The sequence below is a fragment of the Phascolarctos cinereus genome, unplaced genomic scaffold, assembly GCF_003287225.1.
Source record: "Phascolarctos cinereus isolate Bilbo 61053 unplaced genomic scaffold, phaCin_HiC Scaffold_5;HRSCAF=322, whole genome shotgun sequence".
In the NCBI taxonomy this organism is placed as follows: Eukaryota; Metazoa; Chordata; class Mammalia; order Diprotodontia; family Phascolarctidae; genus Phascolarctos; species Phascolarctos cinereus.
Window position 1 is genome coordinate 366235332 of NW_027555958.1, and position 24860 is coordinate 366260191.

At 38.8% G+C, this 24860-nt stretch overlaps 1 protein-coding gene across 2 annotated transcripts in view; it reads left to right on the forward strand.

The window, feature by feature from the left end:
- The window catches only part of PTPN14 (protein tyrosine phosphatase non-receptor type 14), a 259512-nt gene that overhangs the window by 198440 nt on the left and 36212 nt on the right, over window positions 1-24860 (forward strand). For both annotated transcript variants that reach the window (XM_021007778.2, XM_021007777.2), the window contains 6 exons: window positions 4800-4887; window positions 5789-5871; window positions 8458-8515; window positions 11770-11848; window positions 13789-15278; window positions 20421-20564. In XM_021007778.2, the coding sequence (XP_020863437.1) occupies window positions 4800-4887; window positions 5789-5871; window positions 8458-8515; window positions 11770-11848; window positions 13789-15278; window positions 20421-20564 (1942 nt within the window). The remainder of the gene's footprint in view (window positions 1-4799; window positions 4888-5788; window positions 5872-8457; window positions 8516-11769; window positions 11849-13788; window positions 15279-20420; window positions 20565-24860) is intronic.

The following is a 24860-nucleotide window of genomic DNA, read 5'->3' on the forward strand; positions in this document are numbered from 1 at the left end:
GATCCCAGAAATAAAAATAATTTCAATACATCTCTTCAATTATGTAGCCAACATGAGATAAAATTATGTTTAATTAATGGATGGAGTAAGGCATGTCAGTGAGAATAAAGACTTTGTTAGGTTGATTCAGTATTGAGTCATTACCACCTCTCTGATGTCATGGTCCTCTTCGGAAACGAAGGACAAACAACAACTACAACCACCTCATCCCTCTACTCAGCAAACTCCAGTGGCTTTCTGTTGCCTCTGTGAGCCAATACAGACTGCTCTGTTTGGCATTCAAAGCCCTGCATAACCTGGCCCCTTCTACCTTTCCAGTCTTCTTACACCTTATTCCCCAACACATACTTTCCAATCCAGTGACATGGGCCTCCTGGCTATTCTGGGAATAAGACACTCCCATCTCTTGGCTCTAGGCATATTCTCTGGCTATCCTTCATGCCTTGAATGCTCTCCCTTCTCCTCTCTGCCTCCTGGCTTTCTTTAAATCTCAACTAAAAATCCTACCTCATGTGGGAAGCCTTCCTCAACCCGTTAATTCTACTGCCTTCCCTCTCTTAATTATTTCCTATTTATCCTGAATATGGTTTGCTCTGTATATATTTATCTTGCCTATTAGATTGTGAGCTCCTTGGAAGAGGACTGTCTTTTTTCTCTTTTTTGTGTCCCCAACACTTAGCATAGTTCCCGGCACATAGTAGGTACTTAATAAGTATTGATTGATTGATCTAAAATGGGGATAGATTGCTTCAGCCGTTTAATAGAATGGAATAAGGATCAAATTATATGTGTATAAAAGTGCTTTGAAATACATAACGTTCTCTTCAAACAAGATGTAGTATTGTATAAGAGTGGTCTTTTTAAGACTTCCCAGTGCTGCTGATTGAAAATGTTTCATTGAAACCAGTATATCCTTTCCTGCAATTTTCTTCCTCTGTGCAGTTCCCCAAATCTTTGCTGCAGCTTATCTTTGATTCCTCTGTATCCATGGGTAGTACACTGTTGTCATTAGTTTATTCTGTTAGTTAATTTTTGTTGTTGGTCTCTTTCTTCAGTAATTTTTTGCCCAGTTTTTGTAGATACCTTTGTATAGCAAACTAAATTTGTACTTAGATGTTTCTCTTTCTCCCTCTCCCTGTTGAGTTTAATGAGTTGCATTTTGACAGCGTTACTGTACAATACAAATATCAGCAGTTTTTGAGTTGTGTAGTGTCTCCTGCTAAAACTAAATTTACTGTAAATATTTTTAAGAAAATGTTGGGACCTCTCTTGCACTTGACATATTCAATGAGCATCCTCACTTGAAAGTCATATTAGCAACACTTATGTTTGAGAGATGATCCCCCTTTATAGCAGGAGTTTTCTAAACCATTTCCTGGGAAGAGGTTTTTTTTTAAATTTACTTGAACTTAAGCCTTAATATTAAGTCAGATCTGTGAAATATGTACATAGAATCTAAGCTTGTGTGAAGGGACTTAGATTTTGTCTCCGTAAACCCAATCCGGCCACAAAGTAGGCATTTAAATTCTTGTTAGTCGATATGTTAAAATGGAAGAAAGAAGTATGACTCAGTGAAAACTGGGTCCTGCTCTCAAACAAGCTGGAAGCCTTGTTTATGGCCTCACTTTCTTCTTTCCCTGAAATACCCTAGCACCCAGAGAGTGTCATACAGAGAAGAAGCTATGGTTGTGGTAGCTCACAGCTGTTCCCGTCCTCACTGAAAAAGTATTCGAGCTGTTGGGAGAAGGGAGAAGTGGAAGTTGCTTCCCCTCTGGTCTACCAAGTCAGACCACAATTGACTGGCTAATGACCCATGCATTATAGGTTACTTATACTAAGAGAAAAGCACCACTTTGCCAACAGGTGCTGTGATTTAGAGTAACCAAATCTATAGAGCCTTGTAGTACTGGCTAATGAAATTTCAAGGTATTGATGGCAAGGGGCAAGTCAGTCAGTCAATCAACAAGTGTTTATAAGGTGCTTACTATGTGCCAAGCAGTTTGCTAAATGCTGGAGATATGACGAAAGGCAGTAACACACTTCCTGCTCCAAGGACCTCCCATTAAAATTACTGAGACAGTTGGCCTAGAACTATCAATCAGTAAGTATTTGTTAAGCACCTGCTATGTGTTAGGCACTGTGCTGAATGCACAAAAGAGGCAAAAAAACTTCCTCTCCATCTTCAAACTTGGTTGAGCATCTCCTTTCTGTGCCTTCCTTTAAACACTTTGTTTCCTAAGATAGTCCGTTTTATTTTAGCAGTCAATCAATAGATGTTTATTAAGCTCCTTCAGTCTCCCAGGTATTGTGCTAAGCATTGAGGAAACCATAAACAAACAAACAAACCAAGGAATGAATGAACAAATAAATGAATGAATGAATGAATGAATGAAGACAAAAGACAGTCCTTGCTGGTTGCTCACAGTCTAAGGGGAGAGACAGCATGCAAACAATTATGGACAGACCTGCCAGTCATGACTTTTGTCTTGCCACTGGGTTGCAATGACTCCGGAAGAGAGAGTGAGGCTTATGACTTTGCATAATTCTTCCTCACTTAGTGTAAGTCAAGACATCACCCCATGATGTCATTGGTCCTCTTCAAAAATGAAGGATGAACAACATATATAAATTGGATAAACTGGAAATTATCAACAGAAAGAAGACAGTAGTAGAATTAAAAGATTTTGTAAAAAGTGGAATTTTACCTGGAACTTGAAGAAAGCCAGGAAGCAGAGATAGGAAAGGGGAGAATTCCAGGCATGGACAGCAAGTGAAAATGCTCATGATGTGTTTATGTAACTCCTAGAAATGTGGTAGCTGATTAAATACTGACCAGGTACAATCTTTACTGGGCTTGACTGTATCTGGTGTGTGGGCTAACAGAAAATTAGTGTGGATTCTTTTGGTTAGATACACATAGTGTAGAGTCATGACTGAATGATGTGTCTATCCATCATTAAAAAGCAAGAACCTCCTAGAAGGTGGTTGAAAGGAATAAATAAACACAGAAGGCTTTAGGAAAGATCTGCTTTTTCAATCTAGGATAGTTAAAAACAAAGCACAAGAAATTCTGTCTGTTATGTGGTAGACTCAGTTCTTATTTAAGTAGAACTAGATGGCCATGGAGGGGAAGCAAAATGGTGTGGTGGAAAGTTCACTAGCTGTAGAGTCAGTGGACTTGGATTCAAATTGTAGAGACAGCTAAGTGGTTTGGTGGATAGAGTGCTGGGCCTAGGGTCAGGATATATCTGAGTTCAAATCTAGCCTCAGCTACTTATTAGCTATACGACACTGGGCAAGTCATTTAACTTTTGTCCACCTCAATTTCCTAATTTATAAACTAGGGTCAATAATGGCACCTATTTCCCAGGGTCGTTGTGGAGATAAAATGAGATAATATTTATAAAGTACTTTGCAGCCTTAAAGTTCTATTGAAGTGCTAACTATTATTATCTTGCCTCTTATCCATACTACTTGTGTGATCGTGGGCAAGGCACTGAATCCCACTGGATCTCTGTTTCCTCGTCTATAAAATGAGGGGTTTAGACTAGACGGACTCTAAGATCCCTTCTAATTCTACAGATATTATCTTTTCCAACTTCTTTATTAAGATTAATAACAGGAGTCATACACTCCAGTAAACTGTTTTTGGATATCATAGAACTAAGAATTTCTTGCTGTATGGAGTAAATATATATTTATTTAGCATCCCAAAACTGGGATCTTTGAGATAATCTAACCCTGTCATCTAATTTTTTTCTGCTTTAAGACAGCCATGATTTTCCATAAAAACAATTTAGCTTTCTTTGAAGAAAATGTTTTAAAAAGTATTTTGGGAGGGGAATGTGCTGGAGAAGAATCAGAGATCTGGTTTTCTTTTAATTTCTTTTTTAGTAACATAAAATTTATTTCTCAAAAAGAAATCAGTGCCTTTTCCTTTTGCATCATATTCATTTCCAAATATACTCCTCTCCTTTCTCTACCCAGCAAGCCTTCCCTTGATCTGTTATTGTGTTACTTCAGTAGTGTCCAGCTCTCCATGACTGTATTCGGTATTTTCTTGTCAAAGGTATTGGAGTGGTTGGACATTTCCTTCTCTAGCTCATTTTACAGATGAGGTAACTCAGGCAAATAGGGTTAAGTGACTTGCCTAGGATCATACAGCTACTAATTGTCTGATTTGTACTCATGAGGCTTTATGATTGAAAGCCTCGTGCTCTAGCCCAGTGCCACCTAGCTGCCCTGCCTGATTATAAAGATTAAAAACAAAAACCAAGAAAACCCTCAGCAAAACAAACCAGCACGTTGCCTACATCTAACACAATATGCAGCATTAACACCAATGCCTTTTCTACCAAAGTACAGTTTTTCTTATCTATTCTCTTGGGCCAAGCTTGGCCATTATAATAATTACACAATGTTCAGTTTACAAATATGTTTTCTAAAATGAGACTACATATTGCCAGCATAAGTGATATAGTAGATAGAATGCTAGATATGGAATCATGAAGATAGAATGCTAGATGTGGAATCATGAAGACCTGAATTCATAGCCTGCCTTATATACTTACTAGCTGTGTGATCCTGAGCAAATTGTTTAATTTCTCTCATCTTAGTTTATTTGTCTGTAAAATCAGGCGAATATTTTGCATGTACCTCTCAGGTTTATCATGAGGATTAAATGAGATGATGTATGTGAAAGGCTTGGCAATCTTTTAATTACCATATAAATACAATTATTTTCTGATGCTACCTGGAAGCATCTCTGGTTAAACCTTAGTGATATCTTTTTTGTTTAGGTGGAATGATATTGGCAATATCACACATAACAAATCTACCATCCTGCTAGAGCTAATCAACAAGGAAGAAACAGCCCTCTTTCATACGGTAAGCAACTCACACAATACTGCTCTTTCAAGGCAGATATAGTAGACTAAAACTCTTGCTTTTAGTAGAATGGAACTTCTAGGGCATGCTCTGTTTTGAATCCTTATTTCTAGCACAGTTGCTGCCTAGCATCCTGTAGTAGGTGTATAATAAATCAAATTCAATTATCATTTGAATTCCAAACTCAGTGGATTCTCTTGTCATGAGCTAATAAGCCTACATTCAGAAAGACAGAGTAGAAAGGGTGGGATGTACCTGCCTTCTTTACAGACATTGCCTCCAAGTGTATTGTTACTGAAGCTTAGGTTCAGTAACCATAAAAATACTATCTATGACATTCCAGGTACTATAGCTAACTTGTAAACTTAGGATTCCTGAACTCTTCCTTCTTTGTAATGGATCATGTTCTATGCTGTGCCACATTCACTTGTACCCATCCTCCTCCAGTTACAGGCTTTATCAGGTCATCCCCTAGTTAGGTTACACCATATTTGCTTTCCCTAGCTGACCTGAACTATGATGGGTTTTTTTTTTCACTGTGCCTCAGGGGGCTAATCTGAAATAAGTAGGTTAACTGATTTTCCATGGAGTTCCTGGCTTAGGTCTTAGAATTTACCTGCCTCACTTTTCTGCCTTAAATTTCATGATGGCTAGTGTTTGTACTGTGTGTTTACATCCTTATTTTTGAGGCAGTCTGATGGAAGCATGTGAGCCTAGTGCTTTATATGTAACAGTTCCTTCAGCAACCACTAGATTTCCCATGGTAAGACTTTTTGGTTAGGGGACAGGGGATATGTGTTGTCATATGTACTTTTGAAGGTAGCCATAATGAAATGTATGTGTAATCAAATAAATGTTTACTTTCCTCCCTGTCTTCTGTTTGTTTGTTTGTTTTTTTAAGGATGATATTGAAAATGCCAAATACATTTCTCGATTGTTTGCTACAAGACACAAGTTTTACAAGCAGAACAAAATCTGTACTGAGTAAGTAAACATGTAGCCTTGGCTCCCTTGAGGGTTAAAGAGCAGGCCAACACTAGGAAGTCAAGAACTTTCAGGGTCAATTCTTGTCTAATCTGTGTGAGGTTATGTGAGTGGAAAACAAATTCATTTTATGAGCTTAACTGCTTAGACTGTTCTGTGTGTTAGCCTTCCTTTTATACCCTCTTGCTTTAGGCGTTGGCATCCTGTAACTTCATTCTCCAGCCTCCCCCACCCCACTCCACCTCCACCAACAAACTTCCTGATTTTGGAGTAGCTGAGTTGTTCAGAATTTCCTAGGGTGCCTCAGTGTCAAGCATGGAGTATATTCAGAAGTGTGTTGTGAAGTGAGGAGCCAACTTGAAAGAAAAGAAGCCCCTGTCATCTTCATCACAGTTTCACTTACACAGTTGGCTAGCCCCTGCATGTGCCTCTGGGTCATGTCATCTGACTGAAAATGAGAGGCCTGGGTAATTAGAGGAAAGCTTACAAGACTCTAATAGATGGCACAAATCCATATTTTTTAATTTTTTTTCTTCTTGGAAATAAGGATGATAAGGGAGAGTCTGATGAGGCAACTTCAGGATGACCTGACCTCGGGAACAGCATGCTGGGGACTCATACTGTCATTACCCTGACTATGGTTGTCTTGAAAAGAAGTTTGTCAGCAGGGAGCAGGCAGCAATTTGGGAGCCTAGAAATATGGGGCGTCTAATTTTGTATCCTAGAGCTTCAGGAAAGTAAATGCAGAATGAGCAATTGCCTTCACAATCCCCCAGTGGACACAATCAAGGGTCTGGAAAATGTTGGCCCCGAGCAATCCCTGCTGAGGAGTCTCTGTTGCTTTTGTAACTGTATCTTTAGGTCAGGGCAAAGTTTTTTTCCCTCCACACATTAAAAGCCATTCATTCATTTCATTCCAGCTATCACAAGTCACTGCCTTTGTGAAAGTTGATCACCTTCGGGTGCTAGCTAACTGGGGATCATAGATATGCATGCATATACTCACAAAATGCATATGTATACATACGCTTGCATATATGTTGCATGTATGTGTATTTTAGACATAAGCATGTGTGTCGTACATATTTGCATATATGTACACACATGTATGCACATACACGTACTCATACGCTTACATAATATGTATGGGAGCATGTGTGCATTTATATATATATACATATATATTTGTGTATTTGTGTATTTGTTCTAGTGTTTAGTGTATAATGAAGCTTACCAATGGATATTGGGGGAGAGGCAGATCAAAGAGAGGCAAATTAAGGGGGAAAAAAGGAATTTTATAGCTGCCATTTGAAACAAACACAACTTAGAAGACACCCTTTGCCCACCCCTAGGTCTCTCAGTATTAAGGTTATCTCTCTGAAACAGCTTCCATTTATATTTGCATCTGAACCTATACTCCTGTTTTAATTAATTCATTAAATTGATCCTTGCATTTAATAAGAGCTCTGCCAATGACTCTAGTGAGCTGATATGAACCAAGAAAACCTTTTGTAAGCTGGTTCTCCTGCCACATTAATTCAGCCATTTTTTCAGACTTTGCCTTAAAGTGATGGTGTCACCATTTGTGTTTTTCTCTGGCTTTTTCCTCAAGTGGAAAGTATAGCATAATTTACTGTCAGTTAAAAAAATTAAGTAAAATTGATTTAAAAATTAATTTAGAAGAAACTGATGAAAATTTTGGATTTATCTACACATAAATATCTCCATTGCTAAATTTAAAACTTAAGATCATACATTTAGAGCCAAAAGGGACATTACAGGTCATCTATTCTGTTCCTCCCATTTTATAGATAAAGAGGTGGAAGGCTAGAGAGGCTAAGTGACTTGTCCAAAGTCACACAGGTTATAAGAGGCAGTGCTGAGATTTGAACCCAGGTCAACTAAGTACAAGATCCGTTTCTTTTAGTGCCAGTTAAGTGGGACAGAGGATAGAGTACTAAACCTGGAGTTCAAATATAGCCTCAGACACTTAACTAACTGTGTGACTGTGGGCAAGTCACTGAAGAAGGAAAAAAAACTCTGCCTGCCTCAATTTTCCTATCTGTAAAATAGGGATAATAGCACCTGGGGTTGTTGTGAGGATAAGATGAAATATGATTGTAAATTTGTTACTATTTACAAGTATGCAAATTATATATTTGTAAAGAGCTATGCAAACCCAAAAGTGCTATATAAATGCTAGCTATAATTATTGTTAGCTGTTATTTTTCTATTGCACCATTCTGCCTCATTGTTGTAGGGATTGTTTCTTTAATAACTTTTCTTCTCTACCCTGTTACCTTAGTGTTATATGTCCGCATGTGTCTGGTTATTCCAGCCTCCTTTCTGGCTGTGTTAGTATTTTTCAACCTGTGCTTCTCTTGCTTATCTTAGCGTTTAGCTCCGTAATGCTTTGAAGGTTTTCTGTTTGCCTCCATAAGACTCCTAGGCCATTTTTTGACAAGAGAGTTGATGTTTATTTCAGAATTTCTTATTTCTGTCTAAGTATTGTTTCACAAATGAGACTTGCTCTTCAAACTTGGTACCTAATATGAGACTGCATTCATCTTTCCATCTTTCATGCAGACAGTCAAGTTCTCCTCCTCCCATTAGACGACAACCCACCTGGAGCCGGTCATCACTGGTAGGTGGAACATTGTCATTATCAAGTCATCTCACTGATGGAGTTGAAAATTGAATTTGGTCTGGACCTCATTAGTGATAGTCTCATTAGGATGGGGAGCTCCCACTGAGGAAACTCTATCAATTCAAATGAGCAACTATTTACAATTTTCCATCAAAGGCAGCAGATGCTCAGTATATGGCATAACATGGTCTAGCATTTCTTTATCTTTTTTTTTTTTAAAAAAAGAAGACAGTTGTCTGTTTTGTCACAATGTGCTAGAGTTCCATGTCTATCATTTCCTGTTAGATCTAGATCAGGATTCTCTGCCTTCAAGAAATCTGACTAATCCCATTCCAACATGAATATCCTGTGTTCCTTCAGCACACATATAGTTTATGCTACATTTTGATTCTCTAAATTTACATTGGTTTGACATTCCTTTATTGTTCTATGGATATGGACCATATCCCCTCACTAAGTTCTACAAAAACTGGGAGTGATGTCCTTTTTTTTTAAATTTCCTTTTCCCCCACTATAAGGCTTAGCATACAATCGAATAAATGTTTTTTGAATGGATAGATAAATGAATTAAAGGATGTTAGATGGCTAGTTGGAATAGTAGATATAAAGTGGAATGATATATGTTTCCCTATGAATAGAAGACTGGTTTGCAAACAAAATTTTCATTTTTTCCCCTACCCCTAAACTACTTTATGTTCCTTTTACTTACACTTACCTTTTCTTATTTTTAAACTGTTCCCCTTGTCACTAGAATAAAGATATACCATTCTGATTGCAGCAGATACATTGTGCTCTATGTTGTATTTTTTGAGACTACAAATTCTCACAAAAACCAAAACATCTAGCTACTACATACAGCGTGAAATCTGGCCATGCCAGTGTTTTCTAGATAGAAAATACTAGAGAACAGTGGTAGAGTTTGTTTTAGGTCTACCATTTGATTTTCTTAGAGTTTATAGTCTTGTTTGTTTTAGGTCAAGGTTGCATTTTTTTGTTTTCATTGCCTCCCCCCCCATATATGGTCTGCTCTAAATAAAATTTGATTTTTCTTTACAAGGTATGCATATTCATCGAGACATCGTTAGCAAAATAGTTTGCTTAAGGGAAGTTTGCTTAAAGTTTGCTTGAAGGAAGAAACTTATTCTTTTAGCGTTGCCAAAGATATTTTTATTTTAGTAATTGCTTAGTATCCAGATGAGCAAAATGCTCTAATAGGCATTGTTTTAAATAGTGTAGACATTGTCCCTACCCTTTGTTGTTCACTGGAGTCCTACTCTTTATGACCCCATTTGAGGTTTTCTTGGCAAAGATACTGAAGTAGTTTGCCATTTCCTTTTCCAGCTCATTTTATAGATGAAGAAACTGAGGCAGACAGGGTTAAGTGACTTGCCCAAGGTCACACAGCTTGTGTCTGAGACCAGATTTGAACTCATGAAGATCAGTTTTCATGACCCCAGGCCTGGCACTCTAACCACTGTGCCACCAAGCTTCTCTACCCTTTAGCAACTTAAAAACCTGGAGTATCAATTTAAACTTGTCATGTAGGCTACCATTAGATATATAATGTTGTATTGTTTGAAAAATAATTCTATCCTTTATTATTGTTTTCCTTTTTCCTGTCATTAACATTTCAGTGTTTGAATCAGTGAGATCATTTCCCAAAAAAGTTCATGAAGCACCATGGGAGGCCAAGCAACTATTTTATCCCTTGATCTGATCTTATATTTAAATTTATTTATAAAAACATTAAGGGCCTTCCTATTTGATCCTGATAACCTAAGCCTATAAGGAAACATGATTCACAGCTTCCCCTTTCTCATGTCAGTTAACTTGTAACATTTCACTGATAGGAATGAAAACAAGACCAAGTTCATTTCCCTCTTGTGTCTATTATCATTAAATAGGGTTGCTGATTTCTCACTTTAGGTCATAAGATCATTGGATTTAGAACTGGAAGGGACCTAAGAGATCATCTGGCCCCAAACTCTTATCTTGCAGATGAGGAGACAGCTTACTAAAAAGATGAGATGGTTTAGCCAAGGTCAGACAGCCAGAGCTGGGCTATGAATCTAGGTCCTCTAACTACAAAGCTACAGTCTTTCTACTATACCATGATATCTCTCCAACAGATGAAGGCAAGACCCATGTATATAAAGTAACTTGCCCAAAGCCACATCTGTAGCAAGCAGTAGACCCAAGATTCAGTAAGTCCTGGTCTTCTCACCTATGTTTTATACTCATGAAAACCAGACATATCACATGCCCTGCTGTCATAGAAACAAGTTAAAAGTTGAATCACTTTTCTAAAGATGTAGAAAAATGCTTTTTGAGTTTTCGGTTCCCAAACCAGCCAGTGATATTCATGAATAAGTTTAGCACTGCTAACAAATTTTCTTTGCTGCTGTCATCTACTTCCTTTCCCAAAAGGAAATTTTATCAACTTCCATTCTTTATTGGCTTTCCTCTCTTTTCTTTTCCATTTTCCTTGCCTTTACTTTCTTCTTTGTTTTTTCATTGAACGTTCACCATCTCTGTCCTTACGCTTTTTAAAAACAAAAGAAACAAGGAAATGGTAGAGAGTTCCTATTTTCAGCTCCACTGCTAGACACGTATGGAATGAGCAATGCAAGCAAAAGGTGGTATCTCTTGATTTTGATTTTTTTAGCTTTCCTAGTTCCTGCTACTTTCTAAAGACAATCACCATTTTAATAATACCAGTAAAACTCTTGTTTAAAATAATAATATAGAGTTATGCTTCTTTTTTTTTAGAACAAAAACAAGCTTAAAGATCATTTAACCTAACACTTTAACTTTACAGGTGAAAAGCGTAGTACCCCAAGAGCTGGAAAACAAAATAAATTTCTGTGTATATTCACACACACACACACACACACACACACACACACACACACACACACACGCCTCATTATGGACTTTGAGTCCTTTACCTCCATGTCTGAAAGTCACACCATCTACTATTGACCAAAGCTAGTAATACCTTTTATTACACACTCACTTCTACTCTCTTTTTCCCAGTCCACTGAATAGGAGAGAAATGGAAGCTCTGATAAGCAGCAGTAGGGTCGAAGGGTGGGCAAAGACAAAAAAGAGCAAACAGTAGTGGCCAAGGGCAGGATCCATTAATGAACTCTGGATGATGGAGTCGACCACCGATCTTAACCCTGTCTTCTAAAATAGATAATTTTCATTTGCTGAGATTTTTCCTGTGTTTTATATGTTCTTTGTTTCAGCCAAGACAACAGCCATATATCTTGCCTCCTATGCATGTCCAATGCGGAGAACACTACACTGAAACTCACACTTCCCAAGGTATTTCTGGCTTATGATTGTGTAGTTTAAAAGGAAAAATAAATATAAGAAATTATAGAATATAATAAGAAAAAAGGTATTAATTTATTTGGTTTAAGTCTGCCTTATTAAGTGGAAGGATCAGGAGAAATTGTGTTACTTTGGAAAGAGTGCTGGATTTAGAGTAGGAAGATTTGGATTCAAATCTTGGCTCTTGTTCTTACTTACCTCTGTGACTCTAGGAAAGTCACTTAACCCTCAGTTTCCTCATCTGTAAAATGAAAGGATTGGGTTAGATGGCTTCTGAAGTCTCTTCCATCTTAAAATCTATGTTTATATAATATGTGATTTTATTAGCATGTGGGAACTTCCATTAAAAGAACTCCTTCTACTTCTGCAGATTACAAGTCCGTTGTGAATTATTAGATAAGTCCTAGGCACTTGTCTGAGTCAGACAAGTGATAACTGAGTTTCCCAGGGTCCGTTCACCTTGCTGTTGTTTGAGGTGGAATTTGTACCTAGGTCTTCCTGATGTCAAGGGCCACGTTTTATCCTCCAAGCCATATTGTCTATATTATAAATACTCAGTCTGTGTTATTCAGGATTATAGGAGTTCCTAGGTTCATAAAGTTAGATCCTAATAGGACTTTAGAAGTCCAGTAATTCAGCCCCCTTATTTAATAGATGAGGATAGAACCTGAGTCTTAGAGCTTTCCTAAGATACACAGATAGTAAATAGCAGAGTTTTTGATTTGTGAAAGAGATAGCATTTTGTCCCTCTCTCTCTCTCTCTCTCTCTCTCTCTCTCTCTCTCTCTCTCTCTCTCTCTCTCTCTCTCTCTCTCTCTCTCTCTCTCTCTCTCTCTCTTTTTTTTTTTTTTTAGGCAACTGGGGTTAAGTGACTTGCCCAGAGTCACACAGCTAGTAAGTGTTAAGTGTTTGATTTGAGGCTGGATTTGAACTCAGGTCCTCTTGACTTCAGGGCCGGTGCTTTATCCACTGTGCCACCTACCTGCCCCTTGTCCCTCTCTTTTATATATAGATATATAGATATAGATATATAGATATAGATAGATAGATAGATAGATAGATATTTATATATACATATTTATATGTACAGAGATGATGAGCCCCTGATGAACCCCACTGTTCTCAGAGATAACATGCTCAGTGATTTGATCGGTAATTGATTGTCTTCTGTTCCTTCATGCCACTTACCCATGATGTCTGGCGTGGTATCTGCAATTTAAAAACCTGACTTTTTTCTCTCCTATCTGAGTTTGCTTTTAAGTTTGCATCTTTGCTTGGATTACTCTGTAGTTGTTCCTATCGTAAAGGGGAGCGGCCTAAGAAGGGATTTTAATTCTTATTCCTCAGTATAGACCATCAAAGTTAGATAGCTATATCTATTATCTAAATTGCTTCATTATTTTCTAGTATTTTGATCCCCACTCCACGTTCCCTTGCGCTACAGGGACACTGCCCTTGTAGCTAAGAAAGATAGGCATCTCAGAGAAAACTCCAACATGAGTCTTACCCAAAAGTTTTAGTTCCATAGTATTTTTTAAGGTTTTCCCAGCAGAGAAATCTCAGCAGCCAATTGGCCTGCCCCACACAAGGCAAGTCCTTTAACTACTAAGCTTATACGTGGAGCTGAGGTCTTGCTTCAGTGGCGAACTTAGCCAAGGGACTGTGAGTCTGAATTCAGCATTTTTCCTTGATTAGGATCGTGTTTTGCCTTTCATTTGGAGTGTTTTATAATTTTGCTTCTGGGTGTTGATTATCTTTACCAGGACAGCAGCAGTTTTTTTCTTTAATATTTGGCACATGGGTTGGGATTTGGGGTTGTATATGTTTATTTCCTTATTTCCCTCTATCAGAGCATGTCCAGGTGAATGAGAAGACATCAAATGGATGTTAGTCTAGCAAATTCATATGTCTTATTTATAACCTTTACTCTAGACAGCATTTTCCATGGGAATGAAGAAGCCTTCTACTGCAGATCCCAGACCAGCCTGGACCGGTGTGCAATGGATTTAAGTTACTTAAATGGTACTGTTACAAATGGCAGCGTCTGCAGTGCCCACAGTGGGAACTCCCTCAATTGCTCCCAGAACTTCATCCAGGCTTCTCCAGTGTCATCCAATCTCAGCATCCCAGGGAGTGACATCATGCGGGCTGATTACATCCCTAGCCACCGACATAGTGCAATCATTGTCCCATCGTACCGGCCAACTCCCGATTATGAAACAGTGATGCGGCAGATGAAGAGGGGAGTTATGCCTGTGGACAGCCAGAGCCAATCTCTTAGGAATCTCAACCTTGGTAATACTCATGCTTACAACCAGCCAGAGGACCTGGTTTACAGTCAACCTGAAATAAGGGAGAGACATCCTTATACTGTTCCTTATGTGCCACATGGAGGGTACAACAAACCTGTGGGCCGGGCTGACCAAATGAAACCAAATAATAAGACTGTGTACAGTAAGAAGGTACCTAGTGCCATATCCCATACAGTGAGCACCCCAGAGCTGGCCAACATGCAACTGCAAAATAACCACAGTTACAACACAGCTCATATGCTCAAGAATTATCTCTTCCGGCCACCACCCCCTTACCCCCGGCCCCGCCCTGCCACCAGCACACCAGATCTCGCCAGCCACCGACACAGATATGTCAGTGGCAGCAGCCCTGATCTGGTCACTCGGAAGGTCCAGTTGTCAGTGAAGACTTTCCAAGAGGATAGCTCACCAGTGGTGCACCAGTCACTCCAAGAGGTCAGCGAGCCCCTGACAGCCAACAAGCGCCATACCACTGTAAATAAGCGCCACAGTCTAGAAGTGATCAGCAACATGGTGCGTGGAATTGAAGCTATGGCCCTGAAGACACTCAACGCCCCGATACCTCGTCGTAATACCCTGCGTGAACAGATGCAACCAGAGGACATGACGATTAGCCATGATGTACAGGAGCAGCTCCCCCACTTCCATCACAAGAAGACCTCCTCCGATGCCACAATGCTAATCCATAGTAGTGAGAGTGAAGAGGAAGAAGAGACTCCTGAAGCAGTTCCTCGCATCCCCCCACTCCGTGAGAATGTGAGGTATAGTGCTCAGTTGCAAGCTGCTTTGGCCCGTATCCCTAACAAACCACCCCCTGAGTATCCAGGACCAAGGAAAAGTATTAGCAACGGAGCCTTGAGACAAGATCAAGCGAGTGTGTCTGCAGTCATTGCAAGAACTAGAGTCATGAGACCAGGACCCACCAAAGCCATCAGTGTATCCCGACCTGACCAGCTTACCATCAATGGGTCCTCTCTTGGCCCTTCAATCTCAGAACCTGACCTCACAAGTGTAAAGGAACGGGTCAAGAAAGAACCGGTAAAGGAGAGACCTGTTTCGGAAATGTTTTCTCTAGAGGACAGCATTATAGAAAGAGAAATGATGATCAGGGTAAGTCTCCTTCTTTCCCAGGCTGCTATTCTTTTGTCTTTTCTCCGCTTTAGCATGCCTCCTGATTTCTTTATATCTGCATACACAATCTGAAGATGCAACTCCTCCAAAAACAGAGACAGATAGAGAGCTCACTCAGGAAATGTTTTGGAAGTTTCTAGAAAAATTGGAGCAAAATTTTAAAATGGAAAAGTTTTATTAAGATCGACATTTCTGCAACTTTAGTCACTTTGTCTACTACCTTTCTCCCACCATGTATGTATTCCCTAAATCTATGATTTTGTGATGTATTTTTGAGGGAGAAGATTGATGTTGGTGGGGTTAATACCTGAGTCGGTCTTTTACCTACACTACCATTACACACCTTTTCTAAATAGTATTTTTAAAAGGAAAATATTTTTTACATACATATGTATGTGTGTATATATGTATAAATGTATATTTCAGCAGGTGAATATGTAAATTTCATCTTTCTGTGCTGGTTGTCATATTTGGATTCATAGTATGTCTGGCCTCCTTTTTAAATTATGTTTTTTGTATTCGTGTGAAAAACACAAGAGCACCATAATACTGAGAAGCATGGCCAGAGTTTCCCATCAGCAAAGTGAAGTATCCTCTCATTTTAACAATTTAGTCTGGTTTGCTGCTAATGGTATTTCATATCCATATGTGTATACAGGCTATCTAGATGCAATTTTATATTAGATGTGAATAATATATGTTCCCTACTCAGTGGTCAGATGATGTTTCATGGGCAGAAGTGTTCAGAATGATGAGGAGGAAGGAATATCTAGTCCAATGAGATGGATACCTTCCTTGCTTATTTTAAAAATTGCTGATAATAATGTTGTTGCTTTAAAAAAAAAAATATATATATATATATATATATATATATATATATATATATATATAATATATATATATATATATAAAAACTAAAGTCAGTGTTGTTTAGTATTCTGGGAAGTTTTTATTCTGTTTGAGAAACCAATTTATTTTTGACTAATCCAACTCAAATTGATTTCTGCTTTTAATTTTAATTCACAGTATCTGTACTGTTAGGTATTTTTGGGTCATTTGAGGAACTCGAAACATTGAAATTTTCTCTGGTTGTAGTTATGCAGTTTCTTGAATTTATATACGTATTTCTTCTACCTCTCCTAACTCCCAAAGAGCAGTGAAGGTAAATGTTTTAGGAAATCCAAACCCCAGGGTTTCAAAACAAAACAAAATCGAAAATAACAACAACCATCTGATTAATAGAAACATTTTTGTTTTAGGAATTTTTCATTAAATGAGGCAGTTAGGGTTACATGACTTGCCCGGAGTCAAACAGCTAGTGAGTGTTATGTGTCTGAGGCCAAATTTGAACTCAGGTCCTCCTGACTCCAGGGCCGGTGCTCTATCTACTGCGCCACCTCGCTGCCCCTTAGGAATTTTCTTATCCTCGTATTGGTTTAGCCATGGTTGTAACAATATTCAAAATCTAATGCAGTTGTAATTTTCCTCCCACCTCTGATTTTTCCATATCTAGAGGAAAATGGCAACTTCTTGATTTCATGAATTTGATGGGAAAGGGAAGGGGGAGAAAAAGCTTACCTAGCTTGGGAAAAGAAGTAATCCATGGGAAAGAAAAAACTAACCACTGTTTCTCTCTCTCAGTTCTAGAAAGAGCATCAAAATTCTGCTTATAGCAGCTAAGTGGCGCAGTAGATAGAGTGCTGGGCCTGGAGGCAGGAAGACCTGAGTTCAAATTTGGCCTCAGACACTTAACCAGCTGTGTGACCCTAGGCAAGTCATGTAACCCTGTTAGCCTGTTTGCTCATCTGTAACAGGAGCTGGAGAAGGAAATGGCCAAGAAACTCCAGATGAGATCACTAAGAATAAGACACAACTGAAATGACTGAACAGCAGCAGTAGTTCTAAGGCAATTGAAGTCACCTTTGCAGGGCCAGTCTGATTTCCCCTTATCCACAGAATGTTTTTTGTATTCTTGTCAAACTTAGCAGTGCCCCATCTTAGCTAGTCACATTCACACCCTTCTTCCAGCCATCAGATTGTTAAGTTAAAGAAATACGAGCAAGCTAGCCTGCACCTGGTACAGGCAATGTAAGAAGCTCCCTCCTCTCTAACCTGAAACCTAAATAAAAGGGAGAACCAAAGTTTGTCAAGTTTCTTTTAGCTCACTGCCTAATGAAAAGTAAAGCCATGGTGTCAAGTTCCATGGTTGATTACCCTCTGAGGTGGAGAACCTGCAGCTTCAAGGGCACATGTGGCCTTCTAGGTCCTCAAGTTCAGCCCTTTGACTTCAGGGCCACACTTGAGGACCTAGAGGGTCATATGTGGCCTCGAGGCCACAGGTTCCCCACCCTTGCTAATCATTCAGTTAAGTTTTGATGACTACACTCACTTCCTGTTTATTCCATTGGAGATCATTCATATAACTATTCAGAAACTGTAACTCATGATAGTTGCTATGACTTTGGGCTACAAGGACAGTGAATTAGAAGGAAGATCACTTCACCCTAACCATAGCCAACAGCCCTGTATTTCAAGGAAGTTCTCGCTCCAGATTGTGGTGCTAGGGGATGATAGAGTTTTTTGAGAACCTGCCTAGCTCTCAGTCACCTCCTGCTTGAGCTAAAAGTAGGAAAACAGTAAGTCTCTTGCTTTACTTCATCCTTTGCTCTATCCTATTTATGCAGATAGTAGAGAATCAAATGTGAGGATAAGTACAGACTAAAAGCAATGATGTTAGGAACATCATATTTGTATGGTCCTGCTTTGCTTCATCCTTGAAATTATTTCATGATTTCCATCCCCAACGTCATTCCCTTCTGTGACTCTGAAGTTAGGTTAGAATACATTCTTCACTAAGCTGGAATAGAATAGAATAGGTGCTGAAATTGAGCTCAAGCTGAATTCATTAGTTTTATTGAGGAATCTCACCAAGCTGGGTCAGGCTCATGTCTCCTTAAGCTTATATGGCTCCACCTGGCCTGTTTAGGAGCGACGAAGTCAGCGAGGATATAATAGCTTACATTTCTATAGTGCTTTTAAGGTTTGTAATAGATTTTACAATAATGCTGTGAGATAGGTAATAGAAATTTGATCCCCATTTTAGAGATGAGGTAACTGAGGCCCAAAAAAGGTGGCTGACCCCTGTTCATAGCTCTGTTGAGTGTCAGAGTCAGATTTGAAGCCAGTCTTAATGATTCCAAATCGAAGGTTACTAACAGTGTACAGTACTATTGAAAAGTATTGAATACTATTGAAAAATATTGAATACTATTGAAATGCTATTGAATATTATTGAATAAGACTATCGATTACTATTGAAAAAGACAATTGAATACTATTAAAAAGACAGTGGATCTTGATATGTTGTTGTCCAGTCATTTTTCAATTGTGTCTGACTCTTTGTGTCCCCATTTAGGGTTTTCTTGGCAAAAATACTGTAGTGGTTTGCCATTTCCTCATCTTAAAGGTGTGGAAATTGAGGCAAACAAGGTCAAGTGACTTGCCCAGGGTCACACAACTGGTAAGTGTCTGACGCCAGATTTGAACTCAGGAAAATGAGTCTTCTTGAATCCAGACCTGCAACTCTATCCACTGCCCCACCTAGCTGCCCATCTTGGTGTATTTTCTGTAGTAGTACTAAAAATATTTTAACTTGGGGGAGGAGGGATTACAGAAGGTTAGAATTTGCCCTGTGACAAGCTTGTAATGCTTCAAAAGGTGATTATCCACTTCATGGACTTTTAGACCCTGTACTTAAACTTAACTTCATCCTTCTGTGTCCTGCTTTTGGAAAAAAGAATAGAAAGGGTACTAATCTTAGATGCCTTGAGGAAGGCAGTGCGGTTTCGTGGAAAAAACAGTATTCAGAGTCAAAGAACTTGGATCCAAATCCCAGATGTCCTACTTAACTGCTGGAGTGTTCTTGGGGAAATCATTTTGTCTTTATGGTCCTCAGATGTCTATAAAAGGAGGGAGTTGGATTAATTGGCTTTTGCAGACCCTTTTGGCTCTAAATTTGTGATCCTATGATCAGTGAAGATGCACGTTGGGTAGCTGGGTAGTGCAGTGGAAGGAGCACTGGACCTGGAGTCAGGAAGACCTGGATTCAGATTTGACCTCAGATACTTACTGACCATGAACTTGAACAAGTCACTAGTGCCATGACCCTTCCTTTCTATTTTGGTTCATTGCAGAACGGCTTCTGGATTCACTTATAGAACTATGGAGTCATGCTCAATGCTGCACAATCCATATTTACTTCATTCTATAGCACTTACACAAACTTTTACCCTATATCATGCATCTTCCCTAACACCTAACCCAATGCTTTGCACACTGTAAGAGCTTAGCAGATTTTTGTCAGTGAATGAGAGTCATTTATTCTGCCCTTATGACTAGGATCACCCCTAGCATCTCAGCCTTATATAATGGCTTGGATTCATCTCTCTTTTGAAATTATTTCAGAATCTCAATACTATCTATATGTGAAAGATCATTCCCTTCTGTGACTCTGGAGTTAGATTTGAGTACATTCTTCACTAAGATAGAATGTAATTTTAAATGTAAGCCCTTTGAAGTCAGGGACAATTCACTTTTGTTCCCTCTGTATCCCCCTGGAACACAAAAGGAGCTTAATAAATGCTTATTGATTGATTGGGAGCACAAGAAACTCTTACTTTTTATTATGTGGCCTAGAACTCACTTAGAACATGAGAACATTGTGGATGGATGATTCAAACTATAGTCATCATTAGGTCAGATTATACATTGCAATCTATGGCCTCACCACATACTCCCTATCACCTGCTTAAAAAAAAAATCTTAAAGATACACAGGGGCCCTCGCCCACTTTTGTGAGCTCTCTGGTAGTATGTGTTTGTTCCTCTTTAGGAGCCTTCCTTTTGAAAGTAAAAACTCATCAGTCAGGTAGCAGCAGGTCCCCTGGGGTGTGAGGAGAAGAATGGGAAAGTTGTTTTTGAATTGACTCTACTAATAGTGATCATCTGCATTCCTTGGCTGAAGAGTTACAGATTTGGGGAGATTAAAATGCATTCCTGTATTCTACTGGTATTATAAACAATTACTCAGAGAGAATGAGAACGTGCCTTTTCTTGCCAAAAGAATCTAGAGAAGCAGAAGATGGCAGGCTTGGAGGCTCAGAAGAGGCCACTCATGTTGGCGGCATTGAATGGACTCTCAGTGGCTCGGGTACCAGGGCGTGACATTAGTCAAGATGATGCATCTCGATTGACAATGGATGACAGGGTAAGCGTTGAACTTGCTAAACATATGTTTCCTATCCGAGTTTCTTTCCACCATAATTTCCATTTTTTTTTTAAGAAAAAAACTGCTTTCCATGTCACTTTGCTCATCATGTCAGACATATTTTCAACAACACACTAATTCATTTACTTAAGAATGCAGGAATTGTGAAATTCTCATCGTTGTTCTCCCTTTACTACATTTGATCAGTCCCTTAATGTTGCCTCAGTTTCTTTTTTATATTTGTCAAAGGGGTGAAGTGCTACTTGACTCAAATGACCAGTCCCATTAGCTGTATGACCTGCGAAATGAGGGGCTTGAACCAAGTGATTACTCAAGTCTCTTCTATGGTTATTGAAGCTACCTAACATATATAAAAGTGTGGCTCATTTTAGGAAACTTACCATATAAAAATCCACATTTGCAAAATATGTAACACAAAGGATTGACCACAAGCTTCCCGTACTGCATTTAAAGTATGAGTTGTTATACAGCCATTTGCTTTACCCACAACTGTTTAGGAAGATTTCCAGTGCAAAAAGTGTTCTACTTAATATTGCTCTTCCTTCATTGTTGAAGAAGACCAGTGACTCATATGGGTGATGTCTTGTCTTGCCAATGTATTGGATTTAAGTGAGGCAGGGCCATGCAAAGTCATGAGCCTCACTCTCCCCTCCAGAGCCATCAAAGTCCAGTGACAATTCAAGACTACTGGCGAAGGCCCAGGATGCAGTTCCTTGGCCTTTGTAAATTAAGGTCTTCCTTGGGCAAACCTACACACTCAAATGCATGAAAAGACACAAGTACATATTCACCCTCTCCCTGGTTATTACTCCCAAACTCCCTTGCCTGGAGCCCATTTATTTTATAGTGGAAAGGGTCCTGAACTTGAAAATCAGAGGACTTGAGTTCAAATCTCAGCTCCATTACATATAACCTGTGGGACCTTGGGCAAGTCCCTTTACTTCTTTCATGCTTTGTTTCACTATCTGTAAGATAAAGGTGTTGGACTACATGATTTTTAAGGTTTATTCTCGCTCTATTCTGTTACCCTATACTCTACTGCCATTAGGAAGTAGCAGAACCATGCTGGACAAATTTAACCTAGTACTAACAGAGCTCAGGTTTTTAAATCCTCATCTGGTTGTTCTCTGTTATTTTCATGTGATTAGTGGGTTGATTGACAAAAATGACTCTTAAGATACAAAGCTGTAAAACTTTCTTGAAATATGTTCAGAAAGAAACAATTGTGGTGAGGATGAAAGGCTCCATGAGAAATGTAATATATAATATAGAAATAGGCTCTTAACCAATAGTTACAGAGTGCTCAGTTTTCCCAAATTTAGGATTATAGAGGGAAGGGAGCCCAAAAGAAAATCGAGAAAAAACATCCTCACTTTACAGAACAGTCAGTCATTAAGCATTTGTTAAGTGATTAGTATGTAAGAAGCATTAAGTGCTAGGCATACAAAGAAAGGCAAAAATACAGTTCTTGCCTTCAAGGAGCTCATGTTCTAATGGGGGAAACAATATTCAGATAACTACATATGTGCAAGATAGCTAAGAGGGAAGCCCCTAGCGGTGATAGGGTGGCAGGAATGGAGAGACTGGGGAAGGCCTCCTGCTGAAGATTGGATTTCACCTGAGTGGGGAAGGAAGCTAGGGAAGTTAGGAGTTAGAGGTGAGGAGGAAGAGCAGGCTAGGCATGGGAGATGATAGCTGGTGGAAATGCATGGAATCCAGAGATGAAGTGTTGTGCATGAGGAACAGCAAGGAGTTCAGTGTAGCTAGATTGTAGCTGAACATGGAACAGAATAAAGAAGAAGACTGATGTGGTGGGAAGGTGCCAACTTATGAAGGGCTTTAAAAGCCTACTAGAGAACTGTATATTTGATCCTGGAGGTAGCAGGGAACACTGGAGTTTTTTTGAGTGAATGAGTATGTGTGTGTGTGGGGAGGGGGATGAGTGGAGAAGAGAGAAACAGAGACGGAGAAAGAGAGACAGAGAGAGAGAAAAGAGAAGAGGAGAGGCGAGGCAGAGAAAGAGACTGAGACAGTCGAAGGGAATGAGACTTTCTTGAAATATGTTCAGCTAGAAACAATTATGGTAAGAGGATGAAAGGCTTCCTGAGAAATGTAATGTATAATATAGAAATAGGCTTTTAGCCAATAGTTACCGAGTGCCCAGTCTGCCAGGATTTAGGATTATAGAGGGGAGGGAGTCCGGGGGGGTGTAGGATATAGGGAGGGAGAAAGAGAGAGAGAGAGAGAGAGAAATGGGGGGAGGACATGGTCAGACCCACACTTTAGGAAGATCACTTAGGCAGCTGCCTAGAGAATGGATTAGAATGGAATGAGGCTTGAGGTGCAGAGAGCAATGCATTGCAATAGTACCAGATTTCAAACTATATTACAAAGTGGTAACCATCAAAACAGTCTGGTACTGGTTAAGAAATAAGAGCGGTAGATCAGTGGAATAGACAGTACACAGCAGTATATTGACTTGTAGTGTATGAACATAATAATCTACTGTTTGATAAACCCAAAGATCCAAGATTTGGGGATAAGAACTCACTATTTGACAGAAATTACTGGGATAACTGGAAAGTAGTTTGGCATGGACTAGGTATAGACCAGCATCTCATACCATATAACAAGATAAGGTTAAAATAGGTACATGATTTAGACATAAAGGATGATATCACAAATCAGCAAATTAGGGGAGCATGGAAAATTTTACTTGTTAGATCTATAAGGGAAGAGTTCATGACCAAATGAGAAGGAGAGGATCACAGGAAGTATAATGGATAATTTTGATTACATGGAGTTAAAAAGGTTTTGTATAAACAAAACAATGCAGCCAAAATCAAAAAGAAAGCAGGAAACTGGGGAAGAAGTTTTAAAGCAAGTTTCTCAGATAAAGGCCTCATTTCTCAAATGTATAGGGTACTCAATCAAATTTATAAAAATAAAAGCCACTCCCAACTTGATAAATGGTCAAAGGACGTGAACAAGCAGTTTTCAGATGAAGAAATCAAAACTATTAATAATCATATTTAAAATGCCCTAAATTACTATTGATTAAAGAAATGCAAATTAAGACAACTCAGAGGTACCATCTCACATATATCAGATGGGTTAACATAACAGAAAAGGAAAATGACAAATGCTGGAGGAGATGTGGAAAAATTGGGACACTAATCCACTGTTAGTGGAGTTGTGAACTGGTTCAACCATTCTGGAGAACAATTTGGAATTATGTCCAAAGGACATAAAACTGTGCATATCCTTTGACCCAGCAATATCACTACTAGGCCTGTACCTCAGAGAGATCAAAGGAAAACTAAAGGGACCTATGTGTAAAAAATATTTATAGCAGTTCTTGTGGAGGCAAAGAATTGGAAATTGAGGGGATGTCCATCAGTTGGAGAATGGCTAAACAAGTTGTGGTATATGATTGTGATGGAATATATAATAAATGATGGAGATGATTTCAGAAAAACCTGAGAAGACGTGTATGAACTGATGCAAAGTGAAGTGAGCAGAATCAAGAGAACATTGTACACAGTAACCACAATGTTGCAATGATGATCAACTGTGAAAAACTTAGTTACACTGATCAATATAATAATCCAAGACAGTTTGGAAGGATTCATGATGAAAAATGCTATCCACCTCCAGAGACAGAACTGATAAACTCTGAGTGCAAATTGAAGTATATTTTTTTTTACTCTATTTTTCTTGCAAGATGGCTAACATAGAAATAGGGTTTGCATAATTTCACATTTAAGATGGATATCATATTGCTTGCCTTCTCAATAGGTGGAGGAGGAGCTGGAGGAATGGAAAGACTTTGGAATTCAATTTTTTAAAAATAATAAATCTTAAAATAAACAAGCAAAAAGAAATCATTGCAATAGTCCTAGTGGGATGTGATGAGTACCTATAGAAAGGTGGTGATTGTGTTAGACAAGAGAAGGGCACATGTGTTATTGATGTTTTAAAGGCTAAAAATAGTGTGATTTGACATTATATTGGACATGCAAGGTGAGTGTGAGTTAGAAGATGAGAATGACACCAAGGTAGTAAGTCTGGGTGACTGGATGGTACCTTCAATAATAATAGGAAAGTTGGGAAGAGAGGAAGGTTTTTGGGAAAAGATAATGAATTCAATCTTGGACATGGTGAGTTTGAGATTTCAATGGGATGTACAGTTTGAGATATCCTAGAAGCAGTTGGTAATTATGGAAGCTGGCAGTATAAATATGGGAATCATCTGCACAGTCTTAGTATTAAAAC